Here is a 24363-nt window from a genome sequence, read left to right as displayed (position 1 = left end):
TTAGGCCTCAACCCAGCACCTTTCGAGAAAGAGACAGGTGTCTGTGTACACAGACACATACACACCCACATGCTCCTCCATCTGAAAAACACTGGCAATTTCCAAAGGAACAATTTGCTCCAGTCACACTGTGCCAGGTTTCCCTGCACCACAAAGCACAGCAATTAAAATGCATCCGGGAAGCCGCGCTGGTGTTTGGAGGGAGAATTACTAATTCATGTTTGCAGTTTACAAACCCAATCACAGCCATGTACTTGGACCATTACAGTCATGTAATAAAAATATGGTGCCTGCTTTTATGTTGTGGAAACTGTCATTTCCTTAGATTTTGCAATTCACCAACATTAACTGGCTAAATTGAATTCTTCCAGCATGAACAGAGATGAATGATGATGCTTCATTATTTAATCAGGCGAAAACCAAAGGCCCTGTACACAGATGTTCTGGCCACAGGATTTTGTTGGAAACCTGCAGGGGCTGCTTCCTGCTTCATTCAAGTCCAAACAAATAAGAGAGCTTCGTAGGGCAAAGGCTACTGGGCAGATAGAGCTCAAGACGTACAAGGGACTGGAACAGATCTGCTGGCGTTAACCTGGCTGGCTGAGAAGGTCAAGCCAGACCTTCCTAAGGACCTCTGGGATTTTCTCCTTCAACCCATGACTGGGTGGTTGTCATGTACCAGATCCCAAGGATGCAGAAACTATTAAACAAAGCACTTCCTTTGCTGTAGAATAGCAGTTCTGGAAAACTCCTATGAATCCTTCAAAGCCCAGGCCAAATGTTATCCTCTAGGGGAAACCTTCTCCCAACCCCCAGGCTGAGTCAATGACTCTCATGCTTTGCTTGTGTTTCAAGTGCAGCATTTTAGTTCACCTGCCTGTCAATGAACCCCTCAAGCCAGATCTGTGAGGGCAGGGACTGTGTCTGATTTCCCCAATCTTCACACAGCACCTGTTATATAGTAGGTGTTTAAAGGAGGCGAGGGCAAGAAAAGGGGAGGAAAATAAAATGATATAGCAGATCCCCTTGTGTCCGTCAGCTTGCTATGGTGAAGTGTAACAGCCCCGAACCTAGTGATTTACAAGCAGCGTGTATTTCTCACTCATAGATCTGTAGGTAGGTTGTTCTCTGCCGCTGTGGCTTGGTTTAGCGTCAGGCTGCAGGTTGGTTTCAGGTCTAAGACATGGAGAAGTGGCTTCCCAGGGCATGCTTTTGTCGCAGCAAGAAGCAGAAAGCTAAGAATCTAAGCTAAAGCACACGAGCACCTTTCACGCCTCTGCTTGAATCACATTCCCTGGGGTTTCTTTGGCCAAAACAAGTCACATGGCCAAGTTCAACATCAAATGGTGGGGGGAGGGGGGGGGCGGGCAGAGGGAGGAAGGAGGACATTCCCTCTACTCTGTTGGGATGCACAGCAAAGTCACATGGCAATGAGTGTGGCTATATAACACACAGGGATGCAGTGAAGTGCCGGAAGCCGGTCCATCCTTGCTGCTTGACACAGTCGCTGCAGGAAAGAAACATCTGCACAGCATATGTTTCAAGGGACCTGGCGTATATAGCATACTGTTCTTAATATGTTTGCTCCCTTTAGCGCCATGTGTTTTAACCAAGGTCACCTCTCCGAGAAAGGTTGTTTCCCCAGGTGGGGATCTTTCCCTGAGGTTAGGGATGAGATACAACCCCTTAATTAAGTGCCAGGCGGGTAGTTAAGCTACATAATCTTTACTCCCTGGAATGGAGATAAGAAACGCCCTAACCTTTGTAATAGAAATTGACAGGATTAAAATCGGCTGGTATAAATACAGATGTAACAAGACAATAATCATCAGATCCTCATCAGATCCTCATCAGCTCCTCATCAGCTCCTAACCAGAACTCCTAACCAGAACTCCGACCAGAACTTTGGCTGGAGATCCTGGCTAGAGGTCCTGACTAGGCTGCTGATCAACTGAAGGCTGTCTCCATGTCATTCCTTCTTCGCCGACTCCATCCACACCTTTGGGGACCCCTGGACCTGCTGGGATTGGACCCCAGCAGTGAAGAAGCAGGAAGGAGAGGGTAATGGTTAAGAATTAGACTTCAGCCTGAGTGGTATGGCCTAGTGGTTGAGCATCAACCTATGAACCAGGAGGTCATGGTTCAATTCCAAGTCAGGGCACATGCCCGGATTGTGGGCTCAATGCCCAGTAGGGGGCATGCAAGAGGCAGCCGATCAGTGATTCCCTCTCATTATTGATGTTTCTCTCGCTCTCTCGCTCTCTCTCTCTCTCTCTCCCTTCATCTCTGAAATCAATAAAAATATGTTTTAAAAAAGAATTAGACTGCAATATTGGATCGCCTAAATACAGATTTTTCACTATGCCCCCTAAGACTGTGACCTTGGGGAACTGACTCGTGCAGTGCCTCAGTTTCCCTATCTGTCAAACAGACATGACCATAATACCTAATTCCCAGGGTTCCCGTGAGGATTTAATGCAAACAGTCTGTGCAAAGCATTTAGCACAGCGTCTAGTCATGGCAAGTGCTTAATTAACGTATGGTGCGTTTACCCTCTCTTCTATGTACTGGATGTTCTCCCAGAAAAACACCAGGCGCATCCGAGCCCCATCTCTTACCCATGCCGACCCTCCTACAGCCAGACTCCCCAGTTTCCCCCAAAATTGGCCGGCATGTTTTATCTCATCAATAAGGTCCCTTTATTAACCATGACCAGATCTTTAGCAGCTGCTCAAAGCGCCCTCAGACATCAGGCCCCCGTCAGGCACCGAAGCCCAGGGCTGACACTGGTGCGTGCGTCACCAAAGTCATCCTGCCCGTGGAGCAGGTGTCTGGGTGATGGACGGCTGTGGGCTCCGAGCTGCAGTGTGCCTCCCGGACAATCCATCTCCTCCTCGGGAGCCAGAGGCAGCCCTGGCGATGAAGAACGCACAGTGGGAGTCAACTCCACTCCTAAGTGAATGCCTAGGGTATGTCCACAGCCTGAGCTTTCAGCTGGATCGGATCCAGACAAAGATGCTCAAGATGAAACGGGCCGGTGCCTGTCAGGTGCCACTCCAGACTCTCCTTAGAGTTAAAGAGAGTTGAAGCTGAGCCCAGCTGCGTTACAGCTGGCCCGGACCTTTCACAACCCACAAAGCTAATTCCCAGCAGGAAGCTAGTCACACAGCTAGTGTGGGGGCAGAGAGGGGATTAGAATTTATCCCCATTCAGGCTCTTTCCCCAAAATTGGATATTGGGGGAGGGGAGAAGAAAAGAAAGATTTCCTCAAATGGAGTTTTGCCTCAAGGCATCTATTCATTCAAAGATTAAATATCACAATATTCTCCTACCTGGAAGATGAACTGCTCCCCCGCAAAAAAAATGTGCCCATATTGGTCCCAACCATTACCACCATGTAGATTGTTGCATGAGTATTTTATTCAGAAAAGAATTGTTTTCCAACTTTTCTACTGTTGGTCACACGCAGTAGAGACAGTGGTATCCTAGACATGGTGAGTTTCTAAACTCTACTCCCAAACTTAGGTCCTGATTTGCAGGAGTGATGACAAGCCTGGTTCTAGAAGCAGTGCTGATGCTGTGTGGCCTCAGGCAAGTCGCTTACCCTCTCTAAGCCTCAGTGCCAGGAGAACAATAGGGGAATAGACACAGTGTCCAACTCATAGGGAGGAATTCAAGGAGGTGACACATGAAGGGTTAAGTGCGCAAGAGCCCCCAGAGTAAGCTGTGATACAGCTGTAGTTGTCATCATCATCATTGTCATCCTGGACCCCAACAGGACCCAGAGCAAGGAAATAACAACAGAGTCTCCACCCAGGTGGTTAACCACATGGGAAAGCCCTTTTAGAAGAAGCTCAGATGCTGCAGGACTTAGACCCACGGCTGTGACTTTGCAGGTCCTTCCCCAGTGGAACCTCTGACCGATCTATGGGAACATACCCTGATTCCCACCGGTGTCAGCTCTGTGGATAAGAGTTTGAACTCTGAGCACATCGGGCCTCTGCCCCTGCTGGATTCCCTTCTCCTGGATCTTCCTGTGACTGGTTCATTGTTCAGTTCTCAGCCCAAGTGATGACCCAGCAGAGCAGTCTCTGAGCACCCTCACACCGTGGTCTCTTCCACCCCCATGCATCCTGCTTTCTCATAAGCACCCTGTTTCATTTACTGTGTCACCTACTCAGTAGGTGAATATGGATTTTTTTTTCTTGGCTTCCCCACTAAGATGTAAGCTCCACGAGGGCTGGTCCTTCTCCATCCCACATCCACTGTATTTCCCACGCCTAGAAAAGTACCTGGTTCAAAACCAACCCCCAACCAGGAGCTGCCGAATGAAACCTTGAAGTCTGGTCTTAGTCATGTCCGTCTGGTGCAAAGACCAAGCTCTTCACCTCCATCCACTCTGGCTCTCCTCCCAGCTGTTCTAACCCGGCCTTCTGATGCGGTCGGTGCACAGAACAGGTGACCTCCCCCGGCTTGAAACCTCTCAGGTGCCGGAAAACAGCTCTGAGTCCCCCTCTTACATCCGCTCTGCGATGCCCCATTGTGATCAGCTGTGTCTCCTACAGAAAGGTTTCAAGACCCACCCCGGGGTCCCTGCATGACCCTCCGATTCCTGGGAGGTCTTCGCCAGTGTGACTGGGACCACATCCATCCCAAGAAAGGTGGCCTGACCTACCTGTGGGTCCCGGAGCCCATGCACCTTGACATTACACTTCTGTTCACAAGACCCAAGAGTGAAGCACTGATCTTATAAGGCTTCTCGCAGGGCTTTGTGGGCAAGGGAACGTGGATCACACAGAGGAGAAAGAATCCCGCTGAAGATCCTGAACATATGGCATCTCTTTCTCAGTATAGCTGTCAGGCTATAAGGACAAAACCCGCAGGAGGGTCATCGTGGAAAATGAAGGGTTAAGTGGCATGGATTTTACCTTTAGCCACTTTAAAACAAATGTACATTTAAGACCTATATTTGTACAGGGTTGTTTGGGGGTTACTGTTGTTTTTAAGCACAATAGCAATATTAACCTCTGACAGGGAATGAAAAACTTAAGATGATAAATGTTTCTGGTCTCCTGCGCTATTCCCTTTGATACCTTAACTTGGAAAAAATAGCAAATGAGGAGGATGCTATTTCACCTGTCACCTCAATATTAGATATAATCTGTCACTCTCGCCTGCCTTTCGTCACCTTAAAATACTGATTTGGGCTCAGGGAAATTTACAGCCATTTATTTCAGTAATGCACTGAAGTTCCCAGGAGATTTTTTAACTCTTAAAACAAAGATAAATCTTCCTCTCTCGTTTTCAGTGCCGGGCTATTTTTACTCATTAATAGCAGGGAGCTGTCTGTTTCCCTTTAATCAGTACCAATGTCTCTCCCCGCCTGTGGGCATGCCTTCACCCGAAGGGAAACCAAAAGTACTCAGAGGCTGGGGAAGGTAGAGGAAAGTCATCAGGAGACCAAGAAATGCAACTGAGGATTGTACATTGTTCCATTCTTGTCCTAAACAGTGAACAAGAGACTCCAGAGAGAGAGGGAAGTGCCTTCATGTCACTTAGGCATGGATGCCGCCAACTAATCCTAAGCATCCCCGACACTCCCGGGGGACATGTGCAATGTTCACTGGTGCTGCCACCCAGCATGGGGCAGAGGGTCACACCTGGCCTGCCCACCTGTTGTTACAATAACAACACTGTAAGCTCAGGGCCATTGGGGGAGCACAGGAGCCGTCAGAGCCAGCAGGACCCTAACCCAGTTTCGGGAGGACCTGGTAAAAGCTTCCTGGGAGAAATGATGTATAAGTGGAGACCAGGCCTAGCAGCTTTAACAATGTACAGATGCTGCGTCAGAGCTGGATTTTGTACAATGAAGAAGTGAAGGTTGAACCATTACCACTGACCTTTTCCCGCCACCCACACCTGCCCCTCTCAAGCCTCTACCACCTCAGCCAATGCCACACCTTCCTACTGGCCACTACGGGAAGACCCTACGGACAACACCATCCAAGTCATGGCCACACTCATGCTTTTCAGACTGGACTCCCTGCTGTGCCCTTAGTTCTAGGGTCCAGTGCCAACCCGGAAGCCAGAGGGTCCTTGAATTTGTATGTCAGCAAAGTCACTCCTCCTTTCAAAGCCTTCTCTCAGCTTCCCATTTCACCCAGAAGAAAAGCCAAATTCTGTCAACAGTCTACAAGGTCCTAAGTGACCTCCTTATCCTCCCCCTAACCCTCTCCAGCCTCGTGTCCTACTGCTTCCCGCCTGTTCACTGCCCATCTTGGGGTTCCTTGAACTATCCAGACATGCTCCCATCTCGTGGTCGTTACACCCGCCACACCTCTGTCTGGAGCACCTCCTCAAAGGTCTGCATACCTCCGTCAAATCTTTCCCCAAATGTCACCTCTGAAGTGAGGCTTTCCCCAGCCACCCCATTTGTAACTGGACCCAATCCCCCATTCTCCCCATCCCACTTCCCTGTTTTATTTAGTTTTCACTCATAAAACAAATTCTTACAACATTACCACAATAGATTATCCTGCCAGGCTGGAAAATATTCTCAACTATAGAAAAGCATGAAGGACTATACCAACCATGAAAAGAAATGAAGTGCTGGTCTATGCCACCACAAGGGAGGACCTTGAAACATTATGCAGAATGAAATAAGTCATACATACACTATATGATTCTACTGATAGAAATGTCCAGAAGAGGTAAATATAGGGTATCCCCAAAAACTGTATGCACACTAACAGCTTACTGCTGGCATTATTTTCACTCCTTTTCAGGTTTAACTTATTTGAAATAATGCGTGAAGCCAGACTAAGCTTTGAGTAAAGAAAATGTATCCAGTAGACTTTTTAATGGAGATACATAAAAGATAAAGTTTACAGTACAAAACTGGCAACAGGCGATGAACTGAGGGCACACAAATACCAAACGAAATGATTCCTGATGTTTGGGGTTCCACTGCTTCACATTAGCAGTGCCTGGACCAGAATGGTCATCAGTTTGAAAACAGACATGGACAAAAAAAGTATTCATTTCTGGAGATTCTTTTACATTTTGAAAACGAACTGTATGTTAATAAATACTGACTTTATAATTGTTCAAAGTGTATATACATTTGGGGGGGGGGGGGGACACCCTGTATGTGAAGACAAAAAGCAAACTAGTGGTTGCCTAATTAGGGCTGGGGTGAGTTAGGGGAGTGATAGCTAAGTGTATGGGGTTTTGTGAAGTGATGGAAATGCTCCAAAATTGACAGTGATGGTTGCACAAACCTGTGAAAATATACTAAAAACACTGAATTGCTCACTTTCAATGGGTGAATTGTGTGGTATATACATTAAATCCCAATGAAGTAGGGTTTTTTTCATCTTTATTGTTGAAAGCATTACATATGCCCCTTTCTTTCCTCCATTGACCTCTTCTAGCCCACCTCAACCTTACCGCCCCAGGCCTTCACCACCCTATTGTCTGTGTCCATAGTTTATGCATACATGCATGCAAGTTCTTTGGCTGATCTCTTTTCACCCACCCACCCTCTCCCACTTTCCCTCTGAGATTCCACATCTGTTCCATGTTTCTATGTCTCTGGATCTTTTTTGCTCATCAGTTTATTTTGTTCATTAGTGAGATCATGTGATACGTCTTTCTCTGACTGGCTTATTTCACTTAGCATGATACTCTCCAGGTCCCTCCATGCTGTCTCAAAGGGTAAGAGATCCTTCCTTTTTACTGCTGCATAGTATTGCATGGTATAAATGTACCACAGCTTTTTTATCCACTCATCTACTGATGAGCACTTGGGCTGTTTCCAGATCTTAGCTATTATAAGTTGAAGGCATATGAACATAGGGCTGCATGCATTCTTTCTGATTGGTGTTTTTGTCTCTTAGGATATATTACTAGAAGTGAGATCACTGGGTCAAAAGGCAGTTCCATATTTCATTTTTTGAGGAAATGCCATACTGTTTTCCATAATGGCTGCACCAGTCTGCATTCCCACCAGCAGTGCACTAGGGGTTCCCTTTTCTCCAGCACTTGTCATTTTTTGGTTTGTTGATGGTAGCCATTCTGACAAGTGTGAGGTGATACTTCATTGTTGTTTTAATTTGCATCTCTCTGATGACCAGTGACTTCGAGTATTTTTTCATATGTCTCTTGGCCTTCTGTGTATTCCCTTTGGAGAAGTGTCTATTTAGGTCCTTTGCCCATTTTTCAATTGGATTGTTTGTCTTCCTTTTGTTAAGTTGTATGAGTTCCTTATGTATTTTGAATATTAACCCTTTATCAGGTGTATCATTGCCAAATATATTCTCCCATACAGTGGGCTCCCTTTTCATTTTGTTGATTGGATTCTTTTGCTTTGCAGAAGCTTTTTATTTGATGTAGTCCCATTTGTTTATTTTCTCCTTAGTGTCCTTTGCCCATGAAGTTGTTTTTTAAAAATAGAATATATCACCCACAATTTATAGATGATCACTTTGCCATATTTGCTTCAGAGCTCTCTTTTTTAATAAGAGAAAACATCAGTGAAGTTGGAGTCTCCTTCATACCCTCTCCCCAAGTTAAATTTTGTTGCATTAAAGAAACTTACCATTAAAGTTTTTCATTGCAGTTTTAGCATTTAAAGTCCTAAATCTCTTCACACACACCACTACCACTATTCACTTTGAAATTTCAGTCCCAGTTTACATGGATTCACCCTGAGGGCCTTTTCCAGTTTCAGCCATGTTTGAGTGACAGGGAATACTGGAGGCGGTGCATGCGGAGGGTGTGGCATGGGTCTGGGAAGCAGGAACACAGGGGAAGGTTGGCTACTGATGTTATTCCCCTGGGCTGTCCACCTGGCTTGCCCACCAACCTCACAAGTTAGATCCACAGTCTTTGAGCAACTACAATGTGCTAACCCAGTGGTCGGCAAACCGCGGCTCACAGCCACATGCGGCTCTTTGGCCCCTTGAGTGTGGCTCTTCCACAAAATACCACATGCGGGCGCGCAGGTACAGTGCGACTGAAACTTCGTGGCCCATGCGCAGAAGTCGGTTTTCGGCCTGGGCAAGTCTATTTTGAAGAAGTGGCATTAGAAGTTGGGGGTGTCGGTTGGTTGGTTGGGTGACAGGAGACGCGGCGCAGGTGGGCCGCAGGATACGCAGAGCTGGGGAGGTGCGCACAATTCATACACGAGTTGAGCGAGCCAGTCAGTCAGCAGTCTCATTGTGCAGTGGTTAGTGCTAGTCACATCCGCAAATCGCTCGCGGGTGACAAAAAAAGTACCTACTCGAAGCATAAAGTTACCTGTATTTTTCCAACCAGCTGCAAATCCTACAGGTATTTTTGTCATCAATTTAAGAATTGTAATTCCTTTGTGTTGGTGGCTTTATTATTATAAAATGAAACATTTTTTAGGTGCCCTGTTTGAGATGGCTACAAAGAAGAAGCAAAGAAAAATGCGATGAAACCGTGAATTTAAAGTTGAATTTAAAGTTGAATGTACCTACCTATATAGTTTAAGTTTAAAAAATTTGACTCTCAAAAGAAATTTCAATCGTTGTACTGTTGATATTTGGCTCTGTTGACTAATGAGTTTGCCAACCACTGTGCTAACCAATATTCTAAGCACTGCCCTAGCTGGTTTGGCTCAGTGGATAGAGCGTTGGCCTGCGGTCTGAAGGGTCCCAGATTCGATTTGATGCCTGGGTTGCGGGCTCGGTCCCCAGTGGGGGGTGTGCAGGAGGCAGCTGATCAATGATTCTCTTTCATCATTGATGTTTCTATCTCTCTCTTCCTCTCCCTTCTTCTCTAAAATCAATAAAAATATATTTTTTAAAAAAAGAAAAGAAAAAGGTTTGCTAAAAAAAAAATAAATATTCTAAGCACTATACTAGAAAAGTACAACAGTACAGCTTTAAAAACACAGCCAAAAGTGAGAAAGAAAACAATATTCTTAGCCTAATGTCTGACCTATGCTGGGCAGTCTGGGATCGAGGTCTGCTGCTCACTCTGAAGATGGAATACCACCAGCTCAGGCTGCACAAGGTCCTCGTGACAGAGGCCCCAGGGCCCCATCGGCCTCCAAGGAGATGTGACTCAGCGCCTATGCATGTGATGCTGTGAGTCAGGGAGAGGTCACCTGGGCTGTGCTCAGCCACAGTTGTCTTCCTTCCCTCAGGGTCAGACCACAGCAAAACTCAAAGCGCAGAGAGGGTGCCCAAGGGGCTCTGCCGGGTGGAGCTGGGAGAGCAGCCCCAACTAGACCCTGCCAAGGAAGCAGGCGCAGAGTGCCATCATGATGGCAGAAACGTGGTCCCAGAAGATATGACCAACGACTTCTAACTGGAAACAGAAATAGCACCTCCATCTCCCTCCATCAGCCCATGCATTCATTCAAAAGCTCATGGAGTGCCATGGAAGGGGCAGGAGATAAATAAATGAAGGGCCCCAAATCTCATGCCTACACATTTTTTTCTGTGTACCCAAAGGACCTCGACTTTCCTGGAAGAATACAAGAGGAGGGAAGCTGATGATCCACAAGGATGAGACAGAGCCAAATTGCAAAACCATGGATTTCCCCTAAAACACTATAAATAAGTCAGAGAAAGCCAGGTCCCCATGGGTGAGCCTCTAAACCCCTCCTCTCCAACTTTCTCTTCAACATCAGGTTCAGATCCAAGTAACTTACTACATACACCAGTATGTGTGCCAGACCTTGCACAGTACACCATGGAAATAAGAGAAATGGGGGAAAGCCCATCCTGGTCTCCAATGGCTCATGACCTGATCAGAGACTCCAATAAAACTGCAAATAATGATGGTGCAGGACAGAAGCAGGAGGAAGGGATTACAAGGAGGATAACAGATAGGTTCCCAGGTTTCTGGATTTCACAGAGCAGGGAGATGTGAAAGAACTTGGAGGAGGTGCTCATGGAGTGAGGAGCCAGCAAACTGCAGCCCACAGTCAGATCTGGCCCACTGCCTCTTTTTATAAATAAAGTTTTGTTGGAACAGCCACTCAATCATTTCTATATTAACTATGGCAGCTTTCTTTCTGCATGAGCAGAGCTGAGTAGCTGACACAGACATCATTTGTCCCGCCAAGCCTAAAGTATTTACTATCAGATCTTTATAGAAAAACTTTTCCAAACCCCTGCATTAGAAAATTCAACACTGAAAAGATACCTATTCTACTCAAACTGACCATGATTACTCAAATCCCAATCAGCCCAGGCTGGTGTGGCTCAGTTGGTTGAACATCGTCCCATGCACTGAGAGGTCACCAGTTCAATTCCTAGTCAGGGCACATGCCCAGGTTGCAGGCTGGATCCCCAGTAGGGGATGTGCGGGAGGCAATCAATTGATGTTTCTCACATTGATGTTTCTCTCCCTCTCCCTTCCTCTGTTTCTAAATACCCCAATCAAATTGCATCATGATTTTATTTTGAAAATGATAAACTGATTATAAAATGTATTATGGAAAGCCATCACCATTTTACACAAAAAGCTGTGGTTCAGAGACATTTAAAACAGTAACAGTGGGGGGAAATGACTTGTCTAAAGTCACATAATCAACAAATAACAGAGCATGGCTGAACTCAGATCTGACAGCAAACCCTTGCCTGAATGTCTATGCTCTTATGCTTTTGTGGGATGAGGAAGAAGGGACCCCCGGGGGTCCAACCCCAGCCCCAACATCAGGCAAACCGTCGTCTTCACCAGTCCCATCTCCCCCTTTTGCAGAGCGGCATCAGGCCTTACAGATTTTGAGGACATAACTTTCTACTCAAGATGCTTTTGCCTGGGCCTCCAGGGGGAGGATGTCATGGGATGGGTTTTAAGGTGAGATTTCTAAAACAGCAGAGGATTTATGATCTCCCTTGAGAGAAGTGACATTCGGAAAGCAGAACCCAGCCCAACACCTCCCAGTCTGCCAGGAAGGATTATAACCTCATCTCCTTATGGAAGAGCCGGGACATGGGTGGGAGTTCATGCTTATTTAAAAGGGGGCAGTTCAAATGTCCACTTTTGGGGGTAGCATCAGGGCCGGTCCCGGTCAGCCTCCCCAACTTGCAGGGGTGAGTGAGGCTAATGACCACCATCTAGACCAGCCGTGGGCAAACTACGGCCCGCGGGCCGGATCCAGCCTGTTTGAAATGAATAAAACTAAAAAAAAAAAAAGACCGTACCCTTTTATGTAATGATGTTTACTTTGAATTTATATTAGTTCACACAAACACTCCATCCATGCTTTTGTTCCGGCCCTCCGGTCCAGTTTAAGAACCCATTGTGGCCCTCGAGTCAAAAAGTTTGCCCACCCCTGATCTAGACTTACGTGAGGGCTCCATACACCACAACGTTTGAAAGAATTTCCTAAAGTCAGCCCAGGAATCAGGGTTAGAGCTGCCTCTGGTCTCCCCGCCACGTCTCCACCCCCACAATTTCTATCCCTCTTTATTCTCGCAGGTTTTAGCTCAAACTGAATCTTTCAGTAGACTGACAGATTCCCCTCCCTCATAAATGCTTAATTAGGCCTCTACATCTTCAAGCCAGGATTTCATTATGGGGAGCCAAGAAAGACATTTTATCCTGAATAAGCCCAAGAACTGAATATTGATTCGTGAGTCTCTGAAGAACATGTGGGCGTAGGAACTGGTGGGCGGTAAAGCAGGTGCAAAACCACTGCGGGAGATGGAGTCTGAGATAAAACAGATCCAGGCAGCCCTAGCCTGTTTGGCTCAGTGGGATAGAGCATCAGCCTGTGGACTGAAGGGTCCCGGTTCAATTCCGGTCAAGGGCACATGCCCAGGTTGCAGGCTTGATCCCTAGTAGGGAGTGTGCAGGAGGCAGCCAATCAATGATTCTCTCCCATCATTGTTGTTTCTATCTCTTTCTCTCTCCTTCTCCCTTGCTCTCTGAAATCAATAAAAATATATTTTTTAAAAAAACAAAAACACAGATCCAAGCAGTTTCTCCCTCATTCACAATCTTCCCACCCTCCAAGCCTAGACTCCGCTCCCCTCATTACTAGAAAGAGAGGGAGAGCCATACCTCCCTCCTCCTCCTCCTCCTCCTCCTCCTCCCCCTCCCCCTGAAAGAAGCATGCAGCCTTTTGTAGCTTTACAGACACTTCTGTCAAGCATCCCAGGAGGGGAAAGACCCAAGTGTCATTGACTGAGATGACCCCCATGTTGCCCAGACTGTAATCTCCCTTGCAGACACATTCTTTGTTGTAGTTGAAGAACCAGTGCAATTACATGGCATGTCGACCAATCCCACACCTGAAGGCGGGTGCTAGGATTCTCAGGCACGTGTTTGCCTAAGAAATGGGCACACCTAAGCCCCAACCAAGTGCCCATCCTTCTGCAGAGGGGTCTCACGGCACCTATCTCCTGTGCTGTAGATCTCACCTGACTACAGCTCACGAGGCCCAGAAGAGCCAAGTCTCAGCTTTACCCACTTTGCAAAAGAAGGCAGTCCACGCAGGGGCCTCGTCCTTCCTCTCTTTGGTCTTAAAAACCACGGGTGTGCTTTATGTTCTCGTCCAGCTCGCAGGAATGCTTAGCAGCTCGGTCATTATGCTATTTGGGGCGGGCACTGGGCCCATAACCACAGATTTCTGCAAACACAACTCCTGCGGCTCAGCAGCCTAGCTCAGGCCTGTTGCACCACTTGAGAAGTTTATGACGCTTGGAAGTGAAGTGCAGGCCTCACCTGATAATAAAGCAAAGCGTTCCTGTGCCACCCAGGGCTCGTTGATCAGGGATCAACTCTTTACCCAGGAAAACTGTGAACTCTCCGCCGGCTGCCTTCTGGCCTCAGCATGGCTCCAAGTGTCTATTCCCAAGTGCCAGTGGCTACAAAGGAACTTTTGTTTAAATCGGGGACAACCAGGGCGGTAGCACCTGATAAACTAGAGTTTTAATGAACACTTGGTACTCAGGGGAATGAGCTATTTCAGCTGGAGCTGTCCCAGCCAACGAGTCGTCCAGGCCAAAGAGCTACTCTTGGGCCTACAGTGAGAGGCTTTGTGCAAGAAAGCCTGTGCCCCTTTGAAATACTTTGACTTTCTCATGACCTTTCTCGTTACCCTCCAAGGCAACTGGCCGGTCCTTCGTGCCGGAGCAGGCACGAGAGCCCGTCTAGGCCACACACAACATGTTGCAGGACCTCTATTGCACTGGCAGGCCGGCCTTCTGAACCACCCACATCACAGGCTCCCTGCTGGGCCTAAAAATATCCTATGTCTTCATAGAAAACACTGTCCAGGAATTGTTTCAGGCAGAAAAAAATTGACTAGCTGCTAAAATGTGGCTGGAGCTTTCTTTGATGTAAATTATTCCATTTCTGCAGGCCTGCTGAGAGCAAAGGGTCTTTGCCCAGTTTCTATTTCTACTCTAATCTGGAGTATGAATTTATGGATGGCGTCACTTTCTTCAGACGCAGTGAATCTCCTGGGGATCAACTAGAGTTTAGGACGAGCATATGCTCTTGTTCTCTACGGACTGTACAATTTTATAATCTCACCCAGCGTGGGCACCAGGCTAACTACCTAAGTCAAAAAATGTTACAACTTAATTTACTCCCCACCCCATTCAGAAACTTTTCACTGGGAGACTGAGCTTCCGCCACAATCCAACCTCAAGGTCACCAGACAAATTCAACTTCGAGTTTCCCAGAAAACATTTTGAGACTGAGGACAGCGATAGTTGGTTTGCTGGTGGAAGGGCTGGTAGACAAGGAGGTAAATAACATCGATGGCTCTGGGGACTGGTTATCTTTATTTATTTTTAATATATTTTTATTGATTTCAGAGAGGAAGGGAGAGAGAGACAAAAACATCAAGGATGAGAGAGAATCACTGATCAACTGCCTCCCACACACCCCACACTGGGATCAAGCCCACAAATGGGCATGTGCCCTGATTGGGAATCAAACTTTGACTTCCTGGTTCATAGGTCAAAGCTCAACCACTGAGCCATGCCGGCTGGGCATCTTTAGAATCTCTACCAGGAGAGGAGGGCTTGGACTGAGGGGGCAGGTACACAGGTGGTGCCAGTCTATGACATTCCAGGACCCCCTCCCCCCCACACACACAGATACATACCCCCAGGAGGCCCTGTCCTAAGTCCTGCCACTCCCCTGCCGTGTCTGGGCCCGGAGCCCTGGTCAGGGGTCTTCTCTGCCAGCCCCCATTGTTTGACAATAAATTTGGGTCCTAGACCCCACCCTGCCACACTCCTGGCACAACTTGCAGAGGGCTTCCTGGTGGAAAAACCACAAAGCACATTTCTCACCTTCAGTAGAACTCTGGGCTCGGATGGGGTGCCTCATGGTCCTAGAAATTCCATTTCATGGCGGAGGTGACCTCTCGGGGGGAGTACCAACTGTAAAATCACTTTGCATCAAGATTCCAGCCACTAACTGAGGAAGGAACATGACTTCAAGAGAGGTGGGAACAAACCACTCCCATAGGCTACTTCTTCCCTCTGGGTTAATGGAGCCAGCGAGCCACAGGTGACCTAAGGGCCAGGCTGCTTCACTTTTCCATGGTCTTCACACAAGCTGGTGCGTCTTCATTTCCAAAGGTCACAGGAAGCATGACATAATCTCTTGGTCCTTCTGCTCAACTGTGCCTAGGAATGAAAACTTTCTCCAGGAACGCATTTGGCTCCCCCCTTGGGTAGGTCACCCATGGCCGCAGAGGAGGCGGATTCTGCACTGATGCCCAGTTCGGGGCCTGCCCCACTCTGGTTTCGGCGACTTCCAACAAGCACAGAGTGAGTTCCTGAAATACAACAGGGTGAATGTCTGGTCGAGTCCCTGAAGCAAAGGGGACAAGGAGCCACAGGCTCAAGGTCTGTTACTGGCAGTCAGAGTGGAAGATGCTAAGGGTCAAAAGGAGCGGAACCCGGGACCTGTCACACGTGTAAAAACCAAGGGCAAAGTCAGGAATGGGCCAAAGCAAAGCCCAGACAGGGAAGAGGTGGGCCAGGGAAAGTGGGCCGGTCCTGTCAGCTGGAGCTAAGCCCCGCCTGTGCCCCACGGCTTCAGAAGTCCTTTCCTGGCACAAGTCAGGACTTATGCCTTGGCATCTTCCACCTCCAGCCCTCTGAGGTACAACCCACCGCAGTGGGTTGTAAATTTCTCTCTCTAGCCTTCTGTTTCTTTGGTATATTTCTTTTCCAAGGGATACAGTGGACTAGAAAATAACACAAAAGATTCAGACTATAATGGGCATCTTTATAAATACATGAGAGGCCCAGTGCACAAATTCATGCATAGGTGGGGACCAGCCGGGCTGGCCCCAGTCGGGGCAGATTGGGGCCGGGCCTGTCAGGAGGAGGAGACAGCGGAAGGTTGGCCAGCCGGGGGATTGGGGTAGTGGGGGCCCATTGGGGGTGGGGCCAGCAAGGGGACGTGCTGAGGGAGGTTGTCTGGCCAGCCCCATCCCCAGATCGGGCCATTAGCTGGCCGCAGTGGGCATCATAGGGACCAGTCGTTCTGGACCTTAAGGTGTTCCAGTCACTGGCTTTTTATATATATAGATAGCTGAGCTCTTCTGCTCTTGGAGAATGAAATCTGGCATCATTGATGACCCACCTGGTACCCTGAGAAGTGGGCCCAGCTCACCTGGCCCATCTGGACCCTATTCCAAACCAAATATTCGCTTCCTCCACTGACTATCTTTTGACCTTAAACTACTGCCTCCAAGAGCAGATGTTTTGTTTAAACACATTTGAATTTTACGTATTCAGCTGCCCCTTATTAAGGCTGCCCATCTGCTGTATCAGGCCAGTGAGGACATGTTGAGAATGGGTGCAGGTGCTGTTAATAATTATACCAGGAAGAGAGACGTGAACTGGGCCCGTCCCAGGTACGCTGGGTCCAGTGAGGACCTTCTTTGCACACCTTCTGTGATTGGTGGATGGAAATTCTCATAGATCTGGTGATTCCTGGTATTGGGGGTTGAGAAGAGAACAAGCATTGCATTCAGAGTGCTTTGGAACCACAATGATTAGCCAGGGGGTCGGGGGAAGTAGCAACTTTTTACTGGTGCAAAGGACATGACCACAAGGAATGTTTTCTCTCTGCTTTCTGCCACGTGAAGACCCGTGAGAAGACACCAGATGTGCTGGCACCCTGATCTCAGACTTCCCAGACCCCAGGACTGTGAGAGAAGTCAATGTTTTTTGTCTAAGCCACCCAACCTAGGGTATTCTGTTATAGCAGCCTGGACCAAGAGAGGCAGCAAATGTTTACATATAATGCATTCTGTGTCAGGTACTGCGATAAACACTTTACTCATTTTAACACATCGTCAGACTCAGCACAACCCTATGAAGTAGGTAAACCATTATCCTCATTTTATAGACGAGGAAACCATGGCACAGAGAGGTTAAGGTACTTGCCCAAGATCACACAGCTAGTGAACAGCAGAATTGGGATTTGGACCCAAGCATTTGAGTCCATGCCTCTGACAAGCAGGTCTCTGGAGAAATAAGTCAATGAGAGACCAGCCGATGCTCCTGATGTAACAACCTGTGATGACCATGTGGCTCACAAGCCAGGGCTTCTGCACATGCAACTTGTCGCCACTGCTTTTCCCTCAAGCATCATCGGTGGGAACTTCTGAGGTCAAGGTATTGTCCAAGGATATTTCTGGGAGTACCATCCTAGGAAGATGGTCAGGATGCTGAGAAAGCCCTACCTTTGGACTGAGTTTGGGCAGGGAGCAGATGCCGGAGGAAGGCAATGAGCGTAGTGCCCACCACTAGGTCCACTGTGCACAAGAAGTAGACCTGGGACCCTTTAAGAGCCTGGAGATAAGAGGAATCCATCTGAGCAGCCCAAGACACTACTGAATTAAACTGCTTTCCCCACTGCCCTGGATTCCTCAAGCTAACCCAAGGCCTCTGAAGAGTCAGTATTGAGAAAGAGAATGAAAGTAACCACATTGTGCTTTGCCAGATTCCACAAACACCTTTTTATCTTAACAGCTTCCCATCTGTAAAAGGATGAATGATTTGGTTTAAAACGAACCTGTTAGCATCTTACTGATGAAACCTGCAATGTCACCAGCAACCTATGAAGTTTGGAGGATAGGAAGACAACTAGGACAACACAGTCCCTGACCTCAGGAAACTCAACTCAACACAACACATTATGAATAATGTCGGGAAAGCACTAGGTCTCCTGGAGGAGGGACGCTGTCTTCAGTATCTCTGGTTACTGAAGGTTCCACCTTCGTTCAGCAACATTTGCTGGCATAGATGTTCAACAGTCATTTCTGTGGATGAATTCCTGGAGGAGCTGGGAAATTTGACAAGGTCTGGACAGAAGAACAGGAATAAGTAGAGCCTCTGAATCCAGATGGCGTGAATTTGAAGCCTGGCTCAACCACTAACTAGTTAAGAGAACTATTTCCTTTCATGGGCCTCAGTGTTCTCATCTATAAAGTGGGGATGATTTTATTTGCCTTACAAGGACGTGACAAGGATGAAATTAGGTAGCATGTAAGCACTTACATAATGGCCATCCCAGAATAAGTGTCAGCTATGGTTGGACTCAACTGCCTATGGTCATGAAAATAGTCCCTTGTTAGGATGTCCAAACATTCTGTTCCCACTGGAGCAACTGCCAGGCAAGAAACAGTTCCGAGACGGCCATCGCTTGGTTACCTAAAAGGAAACCTTAAAACCACGTTCCCGTTCCCACACATGGGGGCTCTTTCCTTTGCTCATCTTCTTCTGTTTAAATTTTGCAGAAGCACCCGGTGTGCTCAGCTCACAGCAGAGGCCATAAATCTTAGTTCTCTCCCTGCTTGGTTATAAATAAGGCAAGTGGCTTCCAAATTCATACAGGCTATATATTCAGATGGATCCCCATGTTGTTCAAAAGGCAGGAAAAGGGATTTGGCTGGCAGCCTTCAGAGGGAACAAGGGAATAAAGTCAAAAGATGACCAGACCGTGGCTCCAGGGATCAGCCTGATTTATGAGACAGACCGACAGACAGACATGCTTACGTATGTCTGAGTTTGTACCTGGTATGGAGCGGGGACTGGTCCATAACTGGTGGAGGCTTCTCAGCTGCAAGCCGGAAGCAGAGCCAAACAGCAGCAGTCCAGGTGCATCAGCCTTGTCACCTGGTTGTCCTCTCCCTCTGTCCCCTCTCGCCCCTGAGCTGGGCATGGATTCATGCAGGGTCAGCAGGACATACTGAACAGGATGACTCTTGTCATTCTAGTCAAACAAAGCAACCCTACAGAAACGCTTCCCACCCAAATGGGACAGGTTGGAAATCAATTAGGATGACGGGACAGCTTAGCAAGTCACAGCAAGAGATAAAGTCCCCAGAGCCCTGGGCACAAGCTGGACTCCCCCAACCACCAGATTGTCAGGACGAGGGGTGAGTCAAGAGCCCTCAGCAGAGACACAGCCAAATGCCAGGTCAGAGGGGCACCCTGCTCCTACATTCTGGGGGCCAAGGAGGAGTTGAGCAAGGACATTATTCAGCTACATGGAGACCAACAGTACTGAAGCTTGAGTTTATACTGCCCATCCCCCTGGAGTTACTCCCAATATCCTCAGAAAGATGCCAGAAACAGCCAGAAACCAGAGGTGACACTGGACTCTTCTGTGAAGTCAGCAGTGGGAATGTGGCCTTAAGCCCCCACCTGAAGGAGTTCCGGCAGGAAGACTGGAGAAGGTGGCCTCCATCCATCACGCTTGCCCGGCCAGGCTGGCATCTCACCCACCACTTCAAGCAACAGCCAGAGCCCAGGGAAAGGGGAAGAAATTTAGTCGAGTGGCCAGAAAAAGAAGAGAATTCACTTCATTGGACTAATTATTCTGAAGTGGGATGGTACCCACCTGGCATCATACGCAGTTGTTACGATGTTATTGACTATGTTTCCGATGCTGCACTTCACATCCCTGTGGCTATTTTTCAGTACAGGCTTTGAGGTTAGCTGACTGAAGTTTAACATAGAAACTGCTGCCAACATCTAAACTTCAGTCATTAAATAGGAAATGAACCATTTATCTGCAGGATGAGGAGGGAGACATGAATTTGCCCAGCTCAGAGCTATAGATCTGGGCATGCAGTGGGAACTCTATTCTTCCAGGGGAGGTGAGAGATGCTGGGCCCGAGTCTTTCCAGAGGCGGGTCAAGACCTCTCTGCAGAGCAGTGTAGCTGCCTGCGGGCAAGGAGGTCTGCAGCCACACTTGACTCCGGCTTGTCCGGAAGGTGGGGAGTCTCCCCTTCTGTGTGTCTGTGACTATGTGACCTTCAGGGTCCCGGCTGCCTCTACTCCTGCAAAAGGAGGAGGGTGCAGGCAGTTTTCTGGGGCCGAGGTTTCTACTTCTCTGAAGTTACCGTGGGAAGGCAGATTGGATTTCTGAAGTGCCTCTGTGCTGTCCCCCTGGCTTTATTCTCTATACCTTTGGAGGCACCTAAGCCTAAATCAGGCTACGAAATCCTGTCTCCTTTTATCAAATAAAAAAGTTTTTTATGTCAAGAGAGCGATGCAACATGGAATAATAATGACCAGCTGTCTCGAGGGAGAGCACGCTCCTGGAGAAATGAAAAGAGGAATAATTCACTGCTAAGTCCAAGGGTCTCCCTCAGTCAGGAGGTGGAAGGTGTGGACAGCAGACATGGCTACGTCTCCAGCCAGCCGCCTGCAGTCTGGTTGTACCACAGATGAGGTTTCCAATGCAGGCGGAAATGATCCCACGACCCCAGGGGCTTAGAGCTGTGTTACTCACATCTGCTCCCAACTGGAGGCAGCTGTCACATGTGTTCACTGAGCACCTATTTAATTTTCTAAAATCCCAACTGATTCCCACAGGCAAGGGAAGCATTCGGGGTTGCCTGCATGCCCACAATCATGCAGCTGGGAAGAGCCAAAGGGGATGTGAGCCCTGGTCAGGTGCCCATGACTGTGCCTTTGACCTCCAAAGTCTGTGGTCTCTGGTGATGACTGGGGTTAATCCTTCGTATCTGTAAGTATCTCATGTCTAGGAGAAGTTGATTCCTGAGAGATGGAGCATGCTAGGTGAGGGATGAACATAAAAGGGCACACTGAATTTAGGGGGGCAGGAGTAGACCCCTGGCAGCAGGGTGGCATTGGGTATGGCTGGGGCCATGGGAAAAGTATAGAGTTCTTTCTCATTCAGTCATTCAGTCCTAGTTCGGTTGTTTGCTAGCTGTGTAAACTTGATAAAGCCCAAATCCCTAGAATAGGGAATGCAAACTATAGCCCTGGGGCCAGGTCTGGCCCACCACTTGCTTTTGTACATAAAGTTTTATTGGTACATAGCCATGTCTAGTCACATATATTTTGTCTGTGGCTGCTTGTGTGCTACAATGGTACAGTTAAGTAGCTGTGACCCGAAAAGATGAAAATATTTACTATCTTGCTCTTTGCAGAAAAAAGCATGCTGATCCCTGTCCTAGACCAATGTGCATGGCATAGAATGGGGGTAGACAGGATTGGTGTGGGACAGTGTAAAAGGGTGCAAGTCTGAGAATTTGGCTCTGACTCCTTCCTTGCTGACACCTTCAATGTTAATGTTACGTGGTGCCTTACTTTTCTCATATCTCCCACCCCCACCCCCACCCCCCCCACACACACACACGGCATTGCTTTCAGAAGCATTTAGAGTACATCTGGAAGCATTAATAAACATGGGACACTAAAAGCAGTGCTGGTCAGGTGCCAGGCTGTTCTAAGCTTTCCATGCATTAACTTATTTAATCCTTGCAATGACCCAATGGAGTGTTGCTTAGTTATCCCCATTTTACAGATGACAAAACTGAGGCACAGAGATGCTAAGTAACTTGTCTGAGGTCACACAGCCTGTAACAGAGCCCTCATTCACCCACTCCCTGTGCAGACACATCCTGTCCTAAGAAACCAGCTCATGTTTGTCCTCCCCGTGGCACTGGGCTCCTCTCAGCTCACAGAAGCTGAGGCTTAGATGGACCAGGCAGCCTGGAGTCCAGTCCTCTTGTTTTGCATTTGGAGACAGATTCCCAAGGCAAAGGGGTCAGGTCTGTAGCCACCAAATGAAGGCATTAACACCGACTCAATATAGTCTCCTTCCCTTCTGCCAGAACTCACAGCCATAACATACATTTAACCCTCTAACACCCAGGAAACCACAGGAGAAACATGTGGTCCTTTCCCCAACCACAGGCGCAAACTCCGAGGAAACAGGGAACCATACCCCCATTTCCCTTGTGATTCCAGCATAACCATAACCACAACAGGCCTCAGTCCGCAGGCTCCGCCACAGTGACCGTCGGCACCAAACCACTCACCCTCAACTCGTCCTCTCTATGACCAAACGCAAGATGGCTGGCACAGGGCAAGGCCGAGCCCACCCCAAGCTCCCTCCAGGATAGAAACACGAGCCTTTTATAAGGTGGACTCGTGAGCAAAGACTGGTGAGAAGTCCCCACAGCAGAGCCGAGGCCAGGAGAGGCTGCTCAGGGCGATGCCACCATGAGCACTTCGGTGACGCCGTGGTGCCTGGAGAGGCCTGGCTGAGGTGCCACCTTCCGCAGCGCTGGGGCAGCCGGACGAAAGACAGCAGGTCTTGGATTGGCACCTGCCCCCAAAGAGTGGCCACATCATGAGATCCCTCCTCATCCTCTGGGTAGGCACAGAGGAAAGAGACAACAAGAGACAAACGGGGGCCCTCATTACCCTGCCCGGTGGCACATCTGGCCTCATGACATGTCCTAAACACTTTACAGTAAATATGCCGGCCAATCACGGCACTGATGTCCCTCACATTCCAAACTACAGATGAGAGACGGAGTAGACACAGAGGCGCAAGTCTCCGCCACCCGCGCGGCACGCTCTTACCTGCTTCCATCAGCTGGCACTGCTGACCAAAGACGTGGGAGAAGGTGACGGGGCCTGCGGTAGGGCTGGCCGTCTCCAGCGTGGACTCCATGGCTCCCCTGGGGTCTTTGGTATTGGTCCTGGGGCAGCGTCCAGACCCTCCCGAGTGTCCAAGTGCAGGATGACGTCACTGGCTGGGGAACCGTAGCTCTGACACTACTTGTCACTTCCAAGAAAATGTCCCCGCCCCCAAAGTTTATAACGTCTCTTCCTCTTGTCACCCACTCCTTGCCGGTTTTTCTCAAACACCAACCAAGTGAAAAATGGAATGCTACAAGGTTCTGCAGATCTTGCTCAGCTCCAGGAGTTTGATGCAAAAGAAAAACCTAAGTTTTACCAACAGAAGTTGTTTCCTCTTGTCAGGGAGGCGTGACGGAGGCCTGGTCCCCCTCAGTCTTCCCAGGGGGTCACCTGGAAGGCGCAGGGTCCTTGATGCTGCTCAGCCCTGCTGCCCGCTGAGAGCCCTGGGTCCCGCGCCAGCTGCAGGAAAGCGCTGCGGACCGGCTCCTCCACGGCTGCTTCCAGGGAGGAGGGCAGGGGGCAAGGCTGCCTGGCTCCCCAGGGAGCTGGCCTCGCAGGCAGGAGCTCAGGCTGCTCGGCAGCTCCAGCCCTGGTCTTCCTCCTTCCGGAGCCCTAGCACTGCTGTCCAGGGTCCGTGCGCCCCAGGGCGGCCAGATGCAGGCGGCGAGCACAGTGGGGACACTCTGCAGCTCCAGATCGAGGTGTCCGCGGTTCATCCTTCACTCCGGATGCCTTTCTCTCCCCGAGACTCCTTCCTCCTTCCTCACCGGGCTGTGGGGAGGGGAAGGAGACATGGTTATGAGCCCCTGCTGGGACCTACTGCCTGCGGAGGAAGGGGGGGACTGGGGGGGGCTGGGGGGGCAGCCCACACAGCCACCCCTTTTCCGTGATCCAAAAGGGCCCTTCCTTGGAGAGGCTCTGGGCTCAGAGGGAAGTGCTAACTCAGCTCAGCAGGCTCCCGGCTGCTGTAACCTCTTCATGCCCACAGCCCAGGAGGTGCCAGACAGGAGAGGAGATGCCAGGTGCCATGCCTCCCCCGTGGCACTCCAGTGACCAGAGATGGTCTGGGGCTCATCTCCAATGCAGACCCACTCTGTGCAGAGAGCAGTCCGTCCCTGCTCCCACTGAAGGGGCAGCTCCTCTGGAAGGAGGGAGAGGTGCGGGGGGGAGGGAGGGAACTTTCACATGATCACAACAGCTGTTTCGGTGGGCGCTGCGTCTTTATTTTGCTAACCCATCTGCTGATCACAAAGGTGCTAACTTTAGAGCCATGCAGCATCAGATGCAGCCAGCTTTTCGCATACTTTCATTGGGGGTGTAGCTGCCATGTTGGCAGGAGGCGGGCAGCACCATACCCACCTGGAGAGAAAGAATGCCACCCAGCACAGCAGCAGCAATCAAAGTACCCATGTCTGTGTCCCCAGGACG

At 48.9% G+C, this 24363-nt stretch overlaps 1 protein-coding gene across 3 annotated transcripts in view; it reads right to left on the bottom strand.

Annotated features, from left to right (window-relative positions):
• KAZN (kazrin, periplakin interacting protein) overlaps positions 1-23394 on the bottom strand; it is a 774836-nt gene extending 751442 nt beyond the window's left edge. Inside the window, exon 1 of one of the 3 annotated variants that reach the window (XM_070404122.1) lies at positions 22876-23394. In XM_070404122.1, coding sequence (XP_070260223.1) covers positions 22876-22966 — 91 coding nt within the window. In that variant the 5' untranslated portion in view covers positions 22967-23394. The remainder of the gene's footprint in view (positions 1-22875) is intronic. The other 2 variants (XM_070404125.1, XM_070404123.1) reach the window with 2 other exon arrangements.
• Positions 23395-24363: the final 969 nt, after the last annotated feature.

Source organism: Myotis yumanensis, unplaced genomic scaffold (genome assembly GCF_028538775.1).
Source record: "Myotis yumanensis isolate MYYU_CA2020_CCGP unplaced genomic scaffold, mMyoYum1.0.hap1 SCAF_2, whole genome shotgun sequence".
Taxonomy (NCBI): Eukaryota; Metazoa; Chordata; class Mammalia; order Chiroptera; family Vespertilionidae; genus Myotis; species Myotis yumanensis.
Note: the sequence above shows the minus strand (reverse complement) of the source record. Positions and strands in the feature narration are given on the sequence as shown.